Below are 21,147 nucleotides of genomic sequence, written 5' to 3'. Positions count from 1 at the left end.
TTGCTGAATTTGTTCTTGTCTTTGTTCTTCATTCACTTAGAGAAACTTATTAGCCGTCTTAAATGTCAAATCATATAGAGCCCCCCAGCATAGATTTGTTGTCTAGAATATGTAAACTAGAAACATACATAAAATCTAATAATTAAGCAAACCAGATACAAGTATTCCTGTAGAAACTGCAGCCATATATTGTACAGGGTGAAAAAGATTGTTGTGGATCTTCTGAAGAGAAGTGTTGATTTCAGAAAAATGTGAAGAAGTATGCAGCAGATTTTCTTGGTAATACAAGAATTTTGGAACAAAGGTATGATAATGCTTATTACATACCACAGAGAGTATTTTGGGTTGTTACATGCAGCCTCAAAAAGTCAATAATAATATATTAAGATAGCTACAATTTTCCAGTAGCTTGTGGCATTGCATATTTCACCTTTTAGAGGTAGTGATACATAAAATATGCACACTAGTTTAGCAGCTTTATAATTTGGATAGTATGGTTGTTAACACAAACAGATAGAATGGAAGATGCATTTTAACAACAGAAAATGTCCAAAGCAAACAGAAACAATGTCGATGTTTGATTTTATATATATATATATTTATCCAATCTTAGCAATGTGAGTCATCATGCCTAATACTTTTTTCCTACTAACTAGAAAAACACATTATTTGCACATTTGTATTTAGTACTTAGGAACCTTGGTGAAAGTTTTAATGTGGGGAAGAGGTTCAAATACTATGGTGACAGTCTGCAAGCTAAATCAGAAGAGCTACATAGGATAGTGTCTTGTCAAAAACAAAAGAAAAATGAAGGTGATCCTCCAAATAGGGTAGTGCTTTTTCTCTATAATTACATTGTCATGCGCCCTTGCTAAATGGAAAATCTTTTCAATATGTTTGAGACTGAATTGATGCTGAAGACAAATATTACATCTAAAATTGTGTTTTTCCGCAAATGGTATCACTGTTTTAAGGAATAGAATATGTTAAAGCGATCGCCTTAAAAATGTTTAGATTTTCCTTCAATCATGGGAGAGTATCAAAGGTTTAAGTTCAGCTCTTTAGAGCTAAATGACTGGCCTTTTATTAACTTTGTTTTTTTAAAAATTAAGGGCAGATTTAGATCTGAGCAGCTACCAGCAGCAGTTTTCAGCAAATTTTCCTGCTATCTTGATATTAACCAGGTTTAGTCCTTCTTTGAACCACATTCTTAGTTGCAACTAAGACGTTACTCTCAACCTCCTTGGTGAAACAATTCTGTAATGCTAGGTGCACAAAAGTAAGTACTGGTAAGTGACCTATAAAACAATAATTTTCCATTACCTTAGATGAAAAATGAGTATATGTAGAGTACTTCTGTAGTTCCAGTTTGCAAATTCTGTTGTATGAGTTATAGGTACATGAAAGAAGGTAATTCAGAATTTATTTTTCATTCAGTGCTATGAATATGGCTTGGAGTAAATGTTTTTTTTGATGGCTTGTTCTGGATATAATTATTTTTCCCTTTCCATAGGTGAATTTTAATAGGATCACTGGTTCATTGATAGAGAGTAAAAATAAATAATACATTATAAAAATGCAGATTCAGATTTTCCATGGGAGATTCAACATATAATGAGATGACATCAGATTAGTAATGTAACTCACAGTGAACTAAAATATATTCCATAAATCATTATTGTTACATCTGACTGACTGATGTCAGATTTGCTGACCAGTCATGTGTGTATTATTTATAAAGGTATATAAGTTGTATGTATTCTCTCACAATCCAAATACTGACAATCAAAATGCTGGGGGAAGGGATTTCTTAAGGCTGCTAAAAGAAGCTAAAGTACAGTTCTCACTTTTAAGATTTTTCAACGATATTAAATCACGACTGTCAGCTTTAAAATAAGATTATCATAATGGAACATAATGCGAAATGACACTGTGTTCTACAGTATAGGAATGGCAGAAAAAATACATTTTCAGCTGTGTCTGACTTATTTACATTTCATATGAACTTACTTAAATAATATCGTTCCTACACATAGCTGAAATACAGTTACATGGGCAAGACAAATTAAGCCAAACATCTTACTCTACTGGAAAACTCATTCTATTATTAAAACATAAACCCTTACCATATGTGTATAAAAATGGATTTTTAAAGCTGCCATCTTGGATAAGGTCACTGGGTACAATGGCCAAAGTTTGATTCAATAAATCTGAGATGAAAATAGAAGAGTCAGAAGATCTAGAAAACTTAGCACTCTTCTAACAGAATGTGGATATTTCATTGGAGAGTGAAAATTTGATTTTTTTTCTATACCTATGCAAAAATATTTCTCAGCATTAATTTCCAGGTGAAATTGCATGTGCTTTATTCAACAAAGCTCTAAATGATTTGGTGGTTGGCCCCCTCTGGACCACACTGTTGCATCTGAGATACCTTGTGGTTCTGAAATCAGAACATAAATGAGTAGGCTTAGGAAGGGTGAAAATGGCACTCAGCAGAAGGCAGTCCTGAATCTTCTCTTTTAATTTACAGTCTTTATTATCCTCCTTCATCTAGGCCTTGAAATGTAGCACAGCAGAATAAAAACAAATATGATAACAACAGGATAAATGACAGCAACCTTTGAGTTAAAGACAGTTCTGTGATGTTACAGACTATTTCTTATATCTAGTTGTTAATGCCCGGTTTATTAGTAATCCTGCCCATCAATAACTACTCAAACTGCCCTCAAAATATTGTATGTTGTACTGATGAGACCCATCACCATAAAAAAGACTACTGAAATTCTGAAGAAAGTTCAAAGCAAGATAGCTAAGGTGAGAGAGACTAAAGAATATGACATATAATGAGAAATTGATTGAACTTAATTTGTATAAACTAGATAAGAGGTGATTAAAGGAGGATATGAAATCACTGTACAAATATTTGAGAGGTGTTAATAAAAGAGAGGCACAGAGACTGTTTCTGTAATTACTTTTGATAAAATAACAAAGTAACATTTTCAAACTAGAGAGAGAGACGGGAAAACAGAGTTTTAATACAAGAAGTAATGTGCAACTGTAAGGGGAAAGTAATAAGCTTCTTACGAAAAGAACTAAGTCATGTTCAACAGAGTCTTTCTAAACAGCTCAGTTTCTAAATAGTTTAGGTTTAAAACCTAGTGGTATTAGTGTAGAGAAAGAATGTATTCTACATTAGTCAGAGCCTGGATTGAACTACTGCCTTCTAATTCATTCTGTCAACTACTGTTGCTGTGATAACTCTGCCAATTACTGTAGATTTAGTTGCAGTTAACTAGTTTTAACTGAAATAATTTTAAGAGGTATGAACTGGGAGGGGTGGACATTGTCGTGGCATAGCAAGTGAGGTGTGTGAACTCTAGCTTTACTTCCGTTCATTTTCCTAAGCAAGAATGAAAGTGGGTGCAGTAGCATACAGAGGGTAGATTTGTGCAGCGTGGAGAGCAATATCATTGCTACTGATGAAACAGAATAGGCTTCAGCACGTGCAGGAACCTCCGGAGTTCATACTCGGTTGCTTCCATTACAGTACCTTCAGCTCTGCCTTGACAGCACTTGATGCAATCTGGATAGGACTAAAAGACTCGAGTTAACATGTGATATGTTCACATTTTCAGTTTTCTGTGTAGACTCACCTTTATAATGCACAAAGGAGTAACATATGCTGTAAAGATGGAGTTAAAAACTGCTTAGGACAAGTGCCTATTAGTACTTAGCTGGGTAAAAACTGAACTTCATACATCAAGAATGGCTGTTAAATCTGCAACCCAGTGATGAGATATCAGTACTAGATCATTTCAGTCCTGGTCATTCTGGAAAATTACAAAAATGAAAATACAAATATTTAACATAACTAATTTAGCATAACTTTACATAGCTAAAGAAGCATTTTCCATTCACTAAGTAATATACACCGGCAGTAGTGTGGGAAGAACTTAAACTTTTCACCCAGTCTGAAGGGAAAAGTATAAACAAGTTCTTACTGTATATAATGTTAATGTGAAGATACTTCCATTGAAATAGCCATTTCATCATATCCATTCAGGGCCATCTTTCAAAATGTGAGCATCTGTGTACATTTTTTGGTTGCAAGAAGAAAAAGCTGGAATTTGGAAAAGTTAGACGCAATGCTGAAAATATAACGTACTGTATCTACAAACTTGTATAAACCTTATCCTGTCATGCCGTACTAAGTATACTATGCAACCTTAGCAGTTGTGTTGAAACATTGACAATTTTTGATATTGACAGGCCATGATGAGTCTTGATTTCCATATGTATCACAAGGGCACGACATCCATAGCTATCGATCTCTCTCGGTACACATCGATGCCTCTCGAGATTGCGTCCTGTCGCTTTCCATGGCTCCTCCTTGGGATCAATAAGACAAGGTCCGATAGTTATGGGTACCTGTCGGTATCGATCCCTGCCGATAGCCATTGATACGTGTGGCTCTCGACAGGCATCTCTGGCTTTAGGTCTGGGGCTGATTTTGCTATTGGTAGGCATCGAAGGGTATTGACGTGGATTGCTCTCAATATTGCGGGGCATTGATGCCTGTTGAATTCCAGACCTATCAAGGGGGTTTGATATATCGATCTGGATAAGAAATGGAGGGGGTATGTGATATGTCAGAGGGGGGCATAGTAAGTGGCAGGGGGTGTAATAAGTGGCATGGGGGTGCAATAAATTGCAGGGGGTGCGTAATATGTCAAAAGGGGGTATCTCAATGGGTCTTAATACTTATCGGTATTGGGAGGTGCAAATATTATGGATAAGGACTGTAGGATTGCATCCTTCTGTAGCAGCAAGAGCTGTCTTTTCTCATTAATAAAAGAAGTTTTAAATCAGTGTGGTGGTGTTTTCAAACAGTTGTAAAGATCTGTAGTGGGTAAGGATGAGTGACTTACGATGAAGACAGGCATTTGAATAGTGTTATATCTGCTTCTAAAATTTTTCTAATAATAATAGCAACAACAAAGCTGATACTGTTTGCTTCTTGTGGTTTTTAGCAATACCTGTATTTTTTTAGAAAACTAGTGTTGTAGTTGTGGGTTAACCATTTTCCTTATGTTGAGTAGAAAAACAGGGGCAACATTTGTGTTAAATAATGTTCTATTTCAGTAGACTGAAGTAGAGAGAGGAATTTAAACTGCAGAGCTAGATTTGGAAAACATTTCAAAAAGCATCCAGAGTTACTTTCCCCACAGTGTCCAGTATAATTATGGATATTAGAGGATCATTAGAAATACAATCCTAAGGAAGCAGGTTTATAAATGCAGTGCAAAATGCTTATTTACTGCATTCATTCTCAGTTGGTGTGAGGGTGATCCTTCCTCTATGCCTGTGAAATCTTGTTCCCAGGGAAAAAAGGCATGGCTGGTAAGTATAGATGAAAACTTTTTCCCATACAATAAAACCCAGAGAGAAGTTCATCTGAATTAAAAGACAGTATTGTAGTAGATGTTATAAAATAAAATCTCATTAGATGTTCTTCAAGAACAATATATGTTGTGAAATGTAGGTGGTCTTTATATACAATGGGAAACTTGCAAAATCTACTTGAAAATCAAATAATGAGCAGAAAACACAGACAAATGGAAGCAATAAAGGCTGAAAAATAAGATACGATAGACTGTAGGTTATACAAGAAACGAGATTTAATACAACAATATTTGACCTTCATCTCTTTGTTTGACAGAGAGGCAGGCGCTGTCATCTTCCCTATAAACTTGTAAAAATAAACCTGGTGGTAAAGCATGCACATTGCTGGCTTCTTTCTTAAGAGCACAAAAATGGGAAAGAATCACTCCAGATATGCTTATATAACATAGTATTTAATTCCTCCTAGTGAATATTTTTACTGTGGCTAATGGCTCTTATTTGAAATATATGTACATCTGAATGTAGTTCAGATGTTCCTGTAATTGATAATTTTTTAGAAAGTTAGCCAATCTAGATAGAGACTGCAGATCTTTTTCCTTTCTTATTAAAATAAAAATTCAGAAGTATTAAAACTAAGAAAGAAGTGGTGATATATGATAATAACTTTTATTAAAATGATTATGATTCTTATGAAGGGTAAATTGAATTAAGAAATAGTGAATTAATATGCCTGTACCATCTCTTCAGAGGATTAGACTTTCTTTAATATTCAAGAAAGTTTGTAGCGATCCATTCCTTTTTTTAGGAATTATGGTGCAGGTTTTTCAGAGGTCTCCAAGTGAACATTTGTTGTAATGTGCTGCTAAAGCATCACTGAAATCAGTGCTCTTCATGGGGATACAAAGAATGCATCTTGTGGCTCTCTAAGGAAATTACAAGATTGACTTTACAGGAGAGTGGGCCCTAAATGACTGTTATATTTAATAAGAATCTCCACCAAGATTTTAGCACGGAAGGTAGATCAAAGCAATTACTTAGCTCTTCCAGAATGAAGAAGGGGAAGTTCCAAAGCATGCAAGCTGAAATAGCAGGAACTCTTCATCAAAACGTACGAGATGAATGAGATGCTTAAGAAAGGCTCATCAGGGTCAAATTCCAGCTTTGCATGTTGCTTGCTTGGTTTTGTTCTATGTTCTCAATTATTTTGTGTAGTTTTATAGTGTTACCATAAAGAGATCCTTAAAAAAAATGGAGGGGAAAATGAAAAGTGAAAAACAAATCTTCATTCCTGTTGTCCTGCTTGCTTCTCTTCTTCCTCTGCGTTGGCTACAGCCTATGACACATTGCTCCTTTTCCCCTGATCTTTTCAGCGTGAGACAGTGTATATTCTTCCAAATAGGTTTTTGAAAGTAGTCCACAGGGGTGCATTTTAACTGATTCAAGTTGTGAGGCAGATTGTGCAAATTGCTCAGTGTGTGCATTTAGGACCACTGTAAAAGTAAATCCCATTCTGCAGCTGTTTTATTTGCTATTGAGCAGTGTGACACCAATAGCTGTTTAGGAAAAGCAACTCCACTTAAAAAAAAGAAAAAAAAAAGAAAAGGAACATCCAGTACAGGACATGGTTTCATTCTTTGAAGAGAGATGTTACTCCTTGATTTCTTCGCTCTCCAACCCATTTCCTCATGTTTCCAGCTTCAGTCAGAGCATATTAGCCAAATTATGATGCAGGTATCTGTTCACTGGTTGTACTACAAGTCCATTGAGGGTTTTCACAGGACTAAGGTTTGCTGAAATATTTTATCCTGACATAGTGATGAAGCCTTTTGTTAGACAGTATGTATGGAAGGGACCTGAAGTGAGTATGTAGTGAGTACCCTTGCCCTAAAACAAGATCAGCTCTACCTCACCTCATTCTTGAAAGATGTTTGTCTAACCTGTTCTTAAAAACTTCTGTTAATGGAAATACTAAAAATTCTACAAGCAGCTTTCTCTTTCTGCACTTACTTATCTTTTCTGCTAAAAAGATATTCCCCTAATGTTTAACCTAAATCTCTTTCTGCAAATTAAACCTATTCTGTGGTTCACATTTGAGGTCCATTGTTTTTCTGTTATCCCCAGTCAAAGTGGAGATTAGCCCCCAGTAATTTTTACCTCCTTAGCCGTAAAGTCTTCCCTCAAACTTCCCTAAACTGCATAAACCAAATATTTTCTCAAAGACTTTCTGCTGTTATACTTGCTGCTTTGGACAGTCCTGGTCAGTTCCAATAGGGAAAACTAGACACGCAATTCCAGCTGCAGCCTTACCTGTTTGAGTGGAGTGAAAGAATTAGTTTAGGGTTCTTACATATAACATACTAGCTAATACATCCTCAGAAAATACTTGAGCATTTTTAACAGCTCATTTTGATTCCACATTCCTTTCTGTCTTGTGAGTCATCTCTTGTCTTGCAATTGTGAAGTTAATTGTGTCACCCACACAAAATACTTTTCTACTTGCCAACTGAGTTGCACCCTCCTTTTTTAGACTGTCCAATTTGTCAAGATTGTTTTGAACTCTAGTCGTGGTCTTCCACTACGTGCAATTGTTTCCAGCTTTGTGTCATCTGAAAGACTTGATAAGTTCTTCCTGTCCTCCATCATTCAGAAAATATTGAATGATGCTAGAAGCAGAGCAAACCCTATGAACCACTTCATCCATCTATCCACTTTGACACTAAGCCATTGATAACTGTTCTGAATACAATTTTCCAACAAACATCTACCTGCCCTACATTAGTTTACGGTAATTCCCATTCCTAGCTTTTAAACTACTCTCCTGTTTGGCACATATCATTTTCATCCTTCATAGCAAGCTGGAAGTGATTATGTTTTTACTCTCAATTTTGTTTCTGGGTTGAATTGAAGTAGAGTAGGTTGAATGCTCAATGAGTTAATGTTTTGTGTGCTGGATGCCTGTTAGTATTTGGTGAGCCTGAACTGACTTCTAAAAGTGGTCTGAAGGTTTCAGTATTTCCTGGGAGTCCAGCCTGAGAACTGGTGAATAAAGCGAAAGGACAAATAAATATCCTTCAGCAAGTTAAAATTCTCTATACATAACACTTTCTATCTGTCTTTGTCTTGATCACATTACTTTTTTAGATGGGCGTGGAGGCTTTTTGTGTTTATTAATTTGGTTTGTAAGAGGTATTGTTGCTTCTGTTCTCTTACTGTCCTCCGTTCTAAAGACACTGAACATAGAAGTACTGGTGGTAATAATAAACTTGTAATTCAGTTGTATTTGATGTTTAAAAACCTTTGGATCCTATAATAGTAATTAAAACAGTAAACTATTTTTCTTTCTATCTTTTTATCTTGTTCAAAATTGATACTTGACTTTGTCTTTGACTTTTAGCCCCCAGCAAATCGTTTATGGGCTGAGACAGCAGGTAGGAATATGTATAAAACTGTTGAAGTAACAGGTTCTATTAGTATCTTTACATGGGAAAAAAACATAATTTTATGTCTTAAAATTGAAAACAAATTCTGATTAAGATTTTTTTTTAATCTTCCTCATCTCTTTCAAACCAGAGACAAGAGGTGGAGTGTTTCATACATTAAGATACAGATTAAAATACATGTGAAAATGTCTGGGAAAAATTATCACTTTACTGAAGCAATTAACTTATCTCAAACAGTAGCATGAAACAAAATGTGTTTTCTTACACAAGGCATCTGTAGGTCTGGCATAACTGTGTAAACTAGGATTAAAAAAAAAAAGAAGCAACAGGGGAAAGAACTATCTGCCAAAAATAGTAGTCGAAAAAAAGTTAGAGCAGGCTTAATTCAAAACCCATGAAAATAAATGAAAAGAGTAGTTTTTAATGATCTTTGGATCAGTTCTATTATTGAAAAAATTTGATGTGGACCCAACTCTGATACCTCTCTGTATTAGCACTCTTTTTATGAGTCATCTTGTTTATAGCAGTAGAGTTATTTGCAGAATGCATCATTATTAATCATGAATAGTAAACCAGTCAGTCCAGACCAGTCAGTCACAACTTTAAACTGCTTTTAGAAAAAAATATCATTTACTCTCCATACCCAGGCTGCTATGAGAGAAAATTCTTTCAAAATTTTCATTTTGAAATTCTTTCAAAAAAAGTGTTTTGTATGTAGTACCTCTGATAAATGTTTATCTTCTGAATTTTGCTGTTCCCCGTCTTCATTCAAAATATGAGCTCCAAAAGAAGTATGTTCCTCAACGTTTTGAAAAATAATTTCCTTAGATGATATAGAAGAATAGTGAAGTGATGTGAAAGTTACTTCAAGGATGCTTCATTAGTTTTACAAGCACCAGATTGCATTATATTTGTCAGCACCCTGAGGCACAACCCCTTCTAGGGGTTTAGTTGGCTAAGTTGAAGAGTTTAGCTGACTGACTCCAAGATCAGCTCCTTCACTGATAAGAGCTGTTGTGAAGAAAGCTGGAAGTGGAGCGGCCCTCCTGTCCCTTGGGAGCTGCTTTTAGGCTGTACTGCTGGCTCCCGCCTGTGCTGCGTGGCAGCTGTGCAGCAGCTATGTCTGGTCTGGTTTTGTTCTTCCGCAGTTCGGACCCGGACCCGGACCTGCCAGCTCAGCTTGCTGGCTTGCCCTTGGAGCTGCCTCGTCCCTACAAACTTACTGGGCGGTCACCGGATCGTGTGTGATGCTGACCACTGTCTCTGGACCTGATCCTGACCCTGGCTTGCCTCTCTGCATCCCGGCTCCTTGTTGGCGAAGTCACTGCTCCCGCCTGCCTTATTACCACGCTCCGCTCTCGACTCACCTTTCCTTGCAGAGCGGCCAAGCCTTGCTGCTACCTGACACTATTAATCATTTCCTAATCCCACTTACAGCATGCTGGGATGAAAAATCACTGATGTCTGTTGAGTTCCTTGGGAACGAGAGATCATTTTGGCTTGGTGGTAACAGACATAAGACAGAGCTTTCTTTTTCATCCAGACTTATATTCTGTAAAATTTTCAAATATGAAAGACAATAACCCATAATATTTTAGGAAAATTACTTACAAAAACTCAGGTTACAAGACTGCCATTGCATTATGTTTGGTGGTTCATGTAGCAAGTGTATGACTTTATTCTAAATGTCTTATGCTGCCTTGTTCTTAGCTTTGTTCTGTACTCAGACAAGAAGCGGAGGTCTGGTCAGGTTCTCAATATTATAATCTTAAAGAAAAATGGATTCTAAATTCTACTTAAATTCATCTGTAATAATGAAAGAGATGAGGAACATTTCTTTATTCACCATAAAAAGATGAATTAGATAATCTTGGCGATTCAGCCAAAGAGCATCTTTTTTAGGGAGCTCACTGTTATTTAATAGGAACCAAACTATGTGCAAGAAAAAGAGCTATTTGAAGTCTCCAAGGCTGCACTAGTCCTAATGGAGAAATCAAAATTCATAGATTTTATTTGAAATAAATATTGATTGACATCTAATAAAATCTTGGCAGGTTTTAACAAAAAACATATAAATATAGAGTGAGAGCTAATGAAATGTATGATCCAGCACATGAAGAGGTATTTATGATCCAGGGTGTGAACTGGGTCATTCTACTGAACATGCAAATCTTAATGAATGTGCAATATGATACACAATTCTTACTTTTTTTTTAATGACTTCCAAAGACTTGGTAGTTACTGTCAATGTCTGCACATAAACAGTGTCCTTCAGCTCCATAAGTACAGACACCTGCAAAGAGACACTCTTCTTTATGCCTCATAAGAACCCTCAAGCACCATGGTTTAAAAAAAACAGTGTAATGGTGGATTTGATATCCCTTGGCACTCTTACACTTCACTTACCACTAAGATAATTCAGTACCTTGAACTTTGTGCTCTCTTTTTACGGACAGATGATTTTGTTGAAAATATGATTCAAAAACAGGATTAAAAGAAAAAAGGCTATATTTCAATTTAACATTTAGAGATGTTTTCCAGATGTAGAAGGTTTTGTCGGACTTCTTTAGTTTTTTTTTATTATTATTATTATTATTGTTATTGTGGTGGACATCACTAGACTGTAACAAACGTGAGCTAAATTTACCATTAAACGTTTGGTATTGCACTTTCCATACTGAATGCTGTGAATATAATAGCGCATTAGAGATGGACAAGTATTGGAAAGAAAGAAATTTTATTATTTCTTCTGTTAGATGCCCATGAAATTTATAGGAGCTTGCAATGGATTTGGCCCCATATCTTTAACTGGACTGTCCCTTGCAGAGAACTTCCTGCTAGCCCACTGACATTTTTATTTTGATGTACTACAGATCATTTTACTAGTAGTTTTCCATAAGAAAAGACTTCTAACCTAATGAAGTAGGCGATAGCAACCTACCAAGATTGTCCAACAAGGTGCCCTACTGGAGTAGGAGCAATGAAGTGACTGTAGGAATTGTTTGCATTATTGATGACTAGGTTCTGAAAGACAAGCTGTCATTCTCAAGTAGAAGTTTAGGCACTTGATTTAGGACTTTCGGGAACATCTGTAGCCTGCATTATATACAAGATCAGATGAAATAATGATTTTGGTTTTAAAATATTTGAAAAAATTAGTATGACAGATACAGTTAACAGTGTTTGCAGATTGTGTCTACGATGAGGCCATCTTCCATTTTTAATTCTGTGGGAAAACAATTGATTTCTGTGAGGGATAGGACAGAAACCAAAGTGTTTTATCAAGAAAAAAGTTGTAAAAATGTGTCACAGGTTTGATTAATTTTCGTTTTTGACTGCAATGTCATTGCACTTCTAATTAAATCAAAGTAGGCCTCTGAGACCTCTAATACACTTTTCTGAAAATTTCAAATTCTTCTTTATCCTTGGTTCTAAGAGGCAACTCAACCAGACATTTAGCAGTTCAGTTTTTATACCAATATTTACCTGTATCTGTAAGAATAAAAATACCTGCAAAACCGAGTTTGGATCTGTACCTGACCATCCCTTTCTTTCCACCTCCTTCTCTCCCCCCCTAATTGTAGCTATAATTAAAACAGCTCTTCCCAACATGGACAGAGAAGCCAAAGAAGAATACTTTGTGGTCATCCAAGCAAAGGACATGGGAGGACATATGGGTGGACTCTCTGGAACTACGACAGTGACGATTACTCTCACTGATGTTAATGACAATCCTCCTAAGTTTGCACAGAGTAAGTGGCATTTTCTCCTATCTAAGAAAGTGTTATAGCTCTTTTTTTATCATCTTACTGCCTAGGTTTGTGATGTAATTTAAAAATACATAGCTGCTGCTAGAGAAAGATTAATAGTCCTCTGCCTGATTAAGAGCTTTGGGAAAGAGGCTGTTATGTCCACATCAGTGTACACACGTCTGTCTTCCCTGTGATCCCACTTACGTCCACACTGCAGGGCTTGAGGATTTTTTCATTTGTTTGGGTGATTTTGCTTTCACTTCCATTGTTTCTAAGTGTTAGTTTTAGTTGCTTTTGTATGCGCTTCCTTCTCAGATGCAGACAAGTGACACCACTGCTCAAAGACGTATGTAATTGATAGAAGAAATAAAGGTTTGAATAATTAGGTATGAGTGAAGAAAATAAAGAAAATAAGTCAGAGTCTAGTTAATTGTTGACCTTTAATTCAAAATCCATATTTACTACAGTGGTTCCAATGGATATCTTGCTGGGCTAGGTTAAAATGATTTGGTATCCTGCTGAGCTTCTCTACAAGCTTTGTAGTCTATTTCAAAGATAAAGACAAAAAGGAGAGGGATGAAGGAAGAACATAATGACTGGATCAATTTTATTTGGAACAGGTGCATTTTAATGCACTATTAGAAACTTATCTTTTTATCCAGCTTGTTCTGAAAAATTGAAGTTGTAAAATAATAAAAATCTATTTTGGGGTTGGAGAGTGTTCGCATCTAGACTTTGTATCATCATTACTCTTTGATAAGCATGGTTTTTAACAAGTTTTACTTTTGCACCTAGGGTAAAATTAGTTCTTTTTCACATATGCATCACTTAAGGTCTACTTTTGCCCTATTTTGAAGACACAAAGAGTGAAATGGTTTTGTACTACTACCCAGCATGTGGTAAATATTCCCCAGTAGTCTGGAAAAAACACATATAAATACACATAGAGAAGAATTATAAAGTAAATAAGCAGAGGTAAGAGCTTATTTGCAAAAAAATGCATCTTATTAGCTCATCTTAGTAAGGTTTTTAACAGATAAGCACTCTATGCACAATAAAAGATTTTCTTTCATTATAAAATATGATGAAATGCATAACTTCTTGACTTCATATCACACTGCATTACTTGCACTTGTGCAGTAATGTTTCTCAATGTACGATGACAATTCCCTTAACAATGTGAACATCTATAGATGAGACTCCTGGCTGAACCATATCACCATAATGCAGAGAGACATTTCTTTTATACATGCAATGTACACTAGCTCTAAATCTCTGACTGCAGATCTACTTTTGCCAGCTTACCTGGCTTTTATACTTGTATCAGCAATTCCTTTGTCAAAAAACCTTTGCTTGCCAGTAGGAAACAAGCTGATGGTGTCTGTCCGGGCCCTAGGAGACAGGTAAGCAGATCAGAAAATCAGCAACGCAACTGGTACTAATTGGTATATTTGCTGGAGGTCTCAGCAGGAAGCCCGAGGAGTGAATACATATGAAGATGAAAATGTATTTTTACTGTGCAGATTACTCGTATCTGTTCTCCCCTAGATGGGATACAGTGACATGTTGACTGGATAGCATGAGTAAGACTGCATCACAAATCCCTGAAATATATTTGCTATGTGGAAAATTAATTAGACTAATTAGACTAATTTTCCTTCAACAAAGAGTGAGTTGCTGTCTTCGAGGCAACTTTGTATATAACCTTGTTATATCCAGTGCACTCCAGCACAGCATTCAAGCTAGCATCTTGTCATAACCATCCCGCTATAACACTATTATGCAACTTCATTAGAAAAAAATTGCATGTAATATATATTTATATTTTCTCTATTGCATTTAATGAGACTGTGCCATAGTAAATATTGTAACTGGGTATTATTACGAATTCTGCATTTTAAAACAAGTGTTCATAGCATGCTGCATAACATTACAGATTAATCATGATTCTAAACTTATACAATAGTTGCCCGAGTCTTTAACATTTTTTACACTGTTAAAGCACAGTTTGCATTTGTCTGAAAAGGAAAATAAGAAAGGATCAAACTTACAATAGAGCCTAACCAGAAGAAATAGAAATTCATAAGATGTAATACATGCTGCTTTCACAATAAATTGTAATGAACTCAGAAAGCAGTGTGTTTTATCGGTTTATTGTTTCCAGGCAGGACAGAAATGTATATTTATGGTTAGATTTCAAAGAGTGTTAGCCTCCTGGGTTTTAGAAATGAGAAAGATGAACTTTCACTACTTCTGTGATCTCTCTGAAATCATTTTAGAGGTATTTTATAAGTCATTGAAGTTTTTAAACCAACAGTTTACGATAGGATTATATTGAAAAGAACTGTGTGTGACTGTGAAAACTTAGGTTTTTCAAAGATGCTTAATGTAGATTTTTGATCAGCTCTGAACTATGACATGTTGACAAGCCAATTCATAATTCTCAAGAGCAATTTTTTTAAAAGTCAGCTGCATCATAATAAAAACATTTTTTACAGTATTTTGTAAACTGTCTTAATAAATCTAAGAGAAAAATACCAATCTAAAAATGCAATCAACTGTGTCGGGAGAGTCAAACCACAAAGTGTGGACAGCAGTATAAATTATGAACCCATAATTTAGTCTCCTGAGGCATTTGATTGCTTTGGCTGCTCATTGTTTGTGAGCCATTATGAGTATCCTTGAGGAATCTTGATGATCTCCAAATTATCTCTAATAATTTAGCCTGGAAACATTAAAGGAAAAAAAAAGTAAATTATAAGTAAAACTGCTGTTACATTTTGTGTTCCATGGAAATGTCACTTTATAAATTAAATCTAGAAACATAGAAATTAATACAATCAAAAGAGAATAACTTCTGTACAGAATCTTGGCTGTATAGTGAAGAGGAAAAACATCTTTCAAAGAAGTTATTTCATTTTGGGGCAGACTATATGTGTATCTAATGTATGTATTTGCAAATTACACATACTTTCCTTACTTCATACTTTTAACCATGGCCACTGAAATCAGCCTGCAAATAGTTACAGCAGCAACTTCAGAACATTTTGTCTTTAGAAAAATATTTAGAAAAATACTATTACAGTAAAAATCACATATTGTCTTAGAAGAACCGTGAAGAAAGGAAACAAGTCCAGAACCTTTATCAAAGAATATTTATATCATTTTATAACAGTCTCATCTGCTAAGCTTTAATTCTTTTTTAATTCTTTTAACTAATAAATAGTACTGCAGTTGCGTAGCTCAACTATTATCCATAGCTTCAATATGTGTAAATTACCAAGAGGTAATAAAAATAGGCACTCCATAAAGGATTTCTAATGTACAGCATATATGTGTCTTCTGTTTTTCAGAGTATTGCTAAGGACTGAGAGTATAATAGAAAAATGTTTTTTTTTCTTTTCCTTAATAAACTGCTTACCTAAAATAATATACTGCAATTTCTAAATAGATTTTTGATACATTTTAGGTCATAAGTTATGAAGCAAGTATTACAAAAAATAAAAATGTTGAGGATTTGAATACTGCTTTCTAGTGGACGGTTTGTTGTATGGTTAGACAACAAAACAGTAAATACAGTAATGATTACTATGAAAAGTTATTGCTTCCTTTAAGATATAAATTGCAGGAGTTTCCTCAGATGTTTCTTGATTAGTTTCTTACCACAAAAGGGGGATGGGAGGAGTTAAAAAACAAAACAAAATCCCAAACCAATTAGATTCTGTCCAGATCAAATTAAAAGGCAAGGATTACAGTTAAAAGAGCAGTAAAGATCTGAAATTGTAAAAGACATGTTTTTAGTCTCTGGTGGTTTGCTGCAGGTAAAAGCCAAAGTTTCGTAACTGGATTTTATCAAAAATAGACTGCAAGTCTGTAAATAAAAAGGTAAGTTCAACAGTGTCTTGCAGTGGATTACACATTGCATATTTTCTGTGTTGAAAGTAGCTTAATATTTTATGTTTGGCAGCAGTGAGCATCCCTGCAAGCAGGAGACAGGTTAATACCGTAATGGAAAAGAACATTCGCATGCAGTATACTGAGTGTTCCCATGTATGGAGCACATTTTGCTGTTTTCAGTGGATAGCTTGTGTAAATGTGGTTTGTATCAGTTGCATGTCTGAAGAGTTTGCTCTGGAGAAGCACAAACAAATGAAGAAAACACAAGAGAAACTGGAATCGGATGTAATGTTTAGTCTTTTCCTCTTATTTGTAAGGTCTGTATCACTTCTCAGTAATGGAAGATGTTGCTCTTGGTGAACCGATAGGAAGGGTGAAAGCAAATGACCTGGATATTGGAGAAAATGCTAAGTCATCCTATGATATTATTGAAGGAGATGGAATGGATATATTTGAAATTACTACAGATGTCCAAACTCAGGACGGCATTATTAGAGTGAGAAAGGTAAATGATATCTCTATAAAAATTGTTTGTTTATTGTTCATACAGCTGCCGAGCAGACTGTACTCTGCGAGTACGCGCTGGATTTCAAAAGATTCTGTTATCTGTGGATGTTGGCGTCAAGTCAGTGAATTTATAGAACTGGAGGTGTATTAGCCATGCCTCTCAAAATCGCCATTTAGGAGACTCCCTAAGTATTTTCTGTGCTGGGAATGCATTGGTGCTCTTGTCTGCGCTTCCTGATCCAGCCACTGCTTCACATGCTCAGATCATACAGGTTTTGCCTCCTTGATTCAGAAGGGGAAAGAGTGGATTGGAATTTGCTCTGTTGGTGGTATAAACTTTCATAAAACCTGGGCTGACTATTCATCAGATGCCTTTTCTCTGTTATTTGACTTGCTGTATAGCTGGTCAAATATTGTTGGGGGGGGATAAAAAACATTTTCATAGATTATTATTTAAATTACCTGATGTGCAAGAGACTAAATTTTCCACCTTTTCACATGCTGAACACTCCTTGCTCAATGGAATAGTGATTTCAGTGAACCTTATCAAGGACATCCGTACTGTTTCAAATGAGTAGAAGCGGCAAATTCAGGTCCTAAGGGAGCTTGCAACATGGTTGCCTTTTCGGTGCTTGTACAGTCTTGATATATGCACGATGAGGTATTTGCATGTATGCAACAGAAGGGTCATCTAGGTATATACAGAAAAGTGGGGGGTAGACGGAGCTTCTAGAACAAAATTTGGATGGTAAAGTCAATGAAACATTAATTACAAACTTAATTTGCATTATTTTCTGGGGAAGGAGAATACAGACTCTCATGCTGTGTTCCAGAAAGGGATATGAATATAACTTACAACAGTATGTTATGGAGGGTTTTAAGTATGTAGTATAGAGCAGTCTAAAAGATTCTTTAGAAATAAACAGCTGTAAATGTGATAACATGACATTCTAGTGAAAAAAGAACCCAATGAGCACAGGTAGTTCATATTCAACTTATACCTGTGATTAAAGAGGTCAGACAAGAATACCTGTCAAAAGTTTATATTTTCTGTTTCTCAGTGAGTAGGTCAACACTGTAGAAGTAAAATAAAATGATGTATCTATCTGTATATAGATTTGTTTTCTTAAAGAGGAAAATATGATATAAGCCCCTGATGTTCTTTACTTTTATTTATTGTATGCTTTGACCTCCTCTGTAAACTAAAGCAATTAGCCTTTTGCCCCGGTTCCCTTGCCTGTATTTCATAACTCAGTCTCTACCATGTTGTTTCATATATTCATTTTGACAGCAATAATTGTTTTGGTTCTCCTACAGTAAATGATGTATGTAGGGTACAGTTCACCAATATATTTTCTCCAGCATAAATTCCTGGGTTTTAGACAATGTAGAATAAATTTTCAATATGATATTCTGATTAAGCATGACTGGTTCTATTGGGGTGCTGCCATTTTTGTGAGGCATATGGAAAGCACTTGAAAAAATGATATAGGAGGTATGATTAGCAAATTGTGAATATGCTGATTTATAAATCACCATTCATAATTACAAAAGCTTACTAATTTAAGAGCTGCTAAAGAAGCAAGTTTTTCTCATGTTTACTAGAATTTGTAAGAAAGAGAAAATCCCATTAGAGCTTGATTTATACCTGAAAAAATCAACACAATTTGAAAGTATACATATTGAAATCTTTGACAGACTTCTTGAAAGAGTTTTGTAATTCCTGTTTGTGTTCTAGCTGATATTTGCATTGCAGATTCAGTTTCTATGTCTTTTCTTTTTATCCCTGGGACATTGTAATGCAAATCTTAATATCTTTCCAAAGCTTGGCAATTTGCATCTTTGAAATGTGAATCATTGTGAGACACAAGAGAATTATATTGTGAATATACTCATGTGCTTCAAGTCACAAACTTGAGTCTCCTATAATGAAAAATTCTAATATTTGAAAGTGTCATGGATTTGGGTTTTATTCTGTAGTTCATTCCTTTAAATCCACTGTGTTTTCATCTTTTATGTTTTAATACGAAGCCGTAAAATAGTAAAAACAATGGTGACATGGCAGGTATATTGGTGGAAAAAAGTAATTGGATTCGTGTTTCTCTCTTTGAAAAAAAAAAAAAGATACAGAAATAGGAATTGCTGCAGTTGTAAGAAATTCCTGAGAGATATCTACCTCATTTACCCCTATAAACAGAAATGCAGAGTTATCTGAAGTGCAATAATATTGAAGTACTTTCTTATATGATTAGCTCTAAATTTTTCCACATAATGTCTCTTATGTCCAACAAATAAAAATTGCTAGTTCTTTACGTTTCTCACACTGTTCTGGAAATAATAAAATATTTACTCCTTGTGGAGCTAGTATATATATATTTTTTTCTTATCTCCAGCTAACAGAGAACTGATTAAGTGCATGATTAGTATGCAGGTCATGTCATCACCAATGAATTGGTACTATTTATCTGATAGGAAATTGTAATGGTATAATTCATGAGCGAATATTTTTGTAAATTTCTTGTGAAAAGCAAGAAAACAAAACAAAGAGTTCTGGTTTCTCTAAAGCTAGGTAATAAACAGGTATCAATATATACCTAGAAAATTTACAGGTTGAACTTCTGGAAGTGGGAAGTGATTGCATTAAAACTCACTGAATGTGCTTAAATGCACATAACTTTCATCCATCAGCATTATATTCATTTGTTCTTGCTCTGTGGCCATTAGTAAAAGGCATTTATCTTTGTCATTCTTAACAGCCACTGGACTTTGAGACCAAGAAATCCTATACTCTGAAGGTAGAAGCAGCCAACGTTCATATTGATCCTCGCTTCATCAGTGGAGGACCATTCAAGGATACAGCAACAGTAAAAATTGTAGTAGAGGATGCTGATGAGCCACCAGTCTTTTCATCACCTACTTATCTACTGGAAGTGCATGAAAATGCTGCTATTAACTCTGTGATTGGTCAGGTGACTGCTCATGACCCTGATGTGTCTTCCAGTCCTATAAGGTAGTGCTGCTTTAAAGTTATCATTTAAAAAGCTGCTGGCAGATTACTAAGCATATTTTCCATACATTATATGTATGAGTTTATTATCACTCTGCGTTGCTTCTATAAAAATCCTTGTATAGGATTTCTTTGCTTTATGATAGATTTATCAGTTGAGATCATTTTCATAATCACAGAACTACTCTTTGCCACATCAGTAATCTTATCAAACAGTAATTATGCCAAAAAAAAAAAGAAATAGGGCATAAGAAGCCTGACAAGGTTGGATCATCAATGTTTATTTCTGCATTTATTTTAAATAATCCACTAGTTTCCACACTAACAATGCTGAGTTTTTCCATGTAGTTGTAAGAGTGTAAAACCATATTTTATATTCCTTTGGCTAAACCCATCCTTGGTTTTATGCTAGAAAATTAGAGATTATTATGCCCATATGGCTTTTGCATCTTCAATTTACACTATTTTCCCTTTTGATCTAGCTTGAATTGAACCAAATCTGTTATTCGAGTTTTAGCAGATCAGTGTGTTTTCTGTCTCATTTTGATGTGCACAGATCTTCCCCCACTTTGTTAACAGCTAATATGATATGATCCGACTGTTCCCAAAACATATTTTGCTATGTATAGTACTGCTAGCTAAAAGCATTATGAAAACAAACACCAAAAAATCCAACTTATAGTAAAGGTATATTTGGAGAGAATTCATTTCATAGTAATCGCCATTGTATATTACCAGTCATATTAGTCTAGTATTTAAGTTCCTCAAGCAGTCTTCAGCATGGTAAGGATGATGCTAGCGTTTGTAATCTATCACTTAAGCCCATTTTCTAATCACTATTATTTACATTATTTTACGACAGAGCCAGACTTTAATCCTTTATATAGTGGGGCTATGTGATGCATATCGTGTTTTATGATCTTCAGAATTAGAAATTCAGAATTTCTAAAGTGTTTGGAAATATTAGAACTTGTATATGCAGATGGAGTACATGGAGTCTATAATTTCTAAATCATCCTTTTGAATCTAGCTAAGTTCAGTATTAACTATCACAGATTCATATATGAACGTCAGTAATTGATTAGTATAGACTTGATGCTACTGCTCACGACCCAGTCGATGCTAACAGGCACCCATT

General features: G+C 35.2%; 1 protein-coding gene across 2 annotated transcripts in view; it reads left to right on the top strand.

Annotated features, from left to right (window-relative positions):
• Window positions 1-21,147, top strand: part of CDH8 (cadherin 8) — a 150,526-nt gene that overhangs the window by 70,219 nt on the left and 59,160 nt on the right. For both annotated transcript variants that reach the window (XM_013941160.2, XM_013941159.2), the window contains 3 exons: window positions 12,431-12,598; window positions 16,813-17,000; window positions 19,759-20,012. In XM_013941160.2, coding sequence (XP_013796614.1) covers window positions 12,431-12,598; window positions 16,813-17,000; window positions 19,759-20,012 — 610 coding nt within the window. The remainder of the gene's footprint in view (window positions 1-12,430; window positions 12,599-16,812; window positions 17,001-19,758; window positions 20,013-21,147) is intronic.

Source organism: Apteryx mantelli, chromosome 10 (genome assembly GCF_036417845.1).
Source record: "Apteryx mantelli isolate bAptMan1 chromosome 10, bAptMan1.hap1, whole genome shotgun sequence".
Taxonomy (NCBI): Eukaryota; Metazoa; Chordata; class Aves; order Apterygiformes; family Apterygidae; genus Apteryx; species Apteryx mantelli.
The sequence above is the reverse complement of the archived record's forward strand: the minus strand, read 5'-3'. Positions and strand labels throughout refer to the sequence as shown.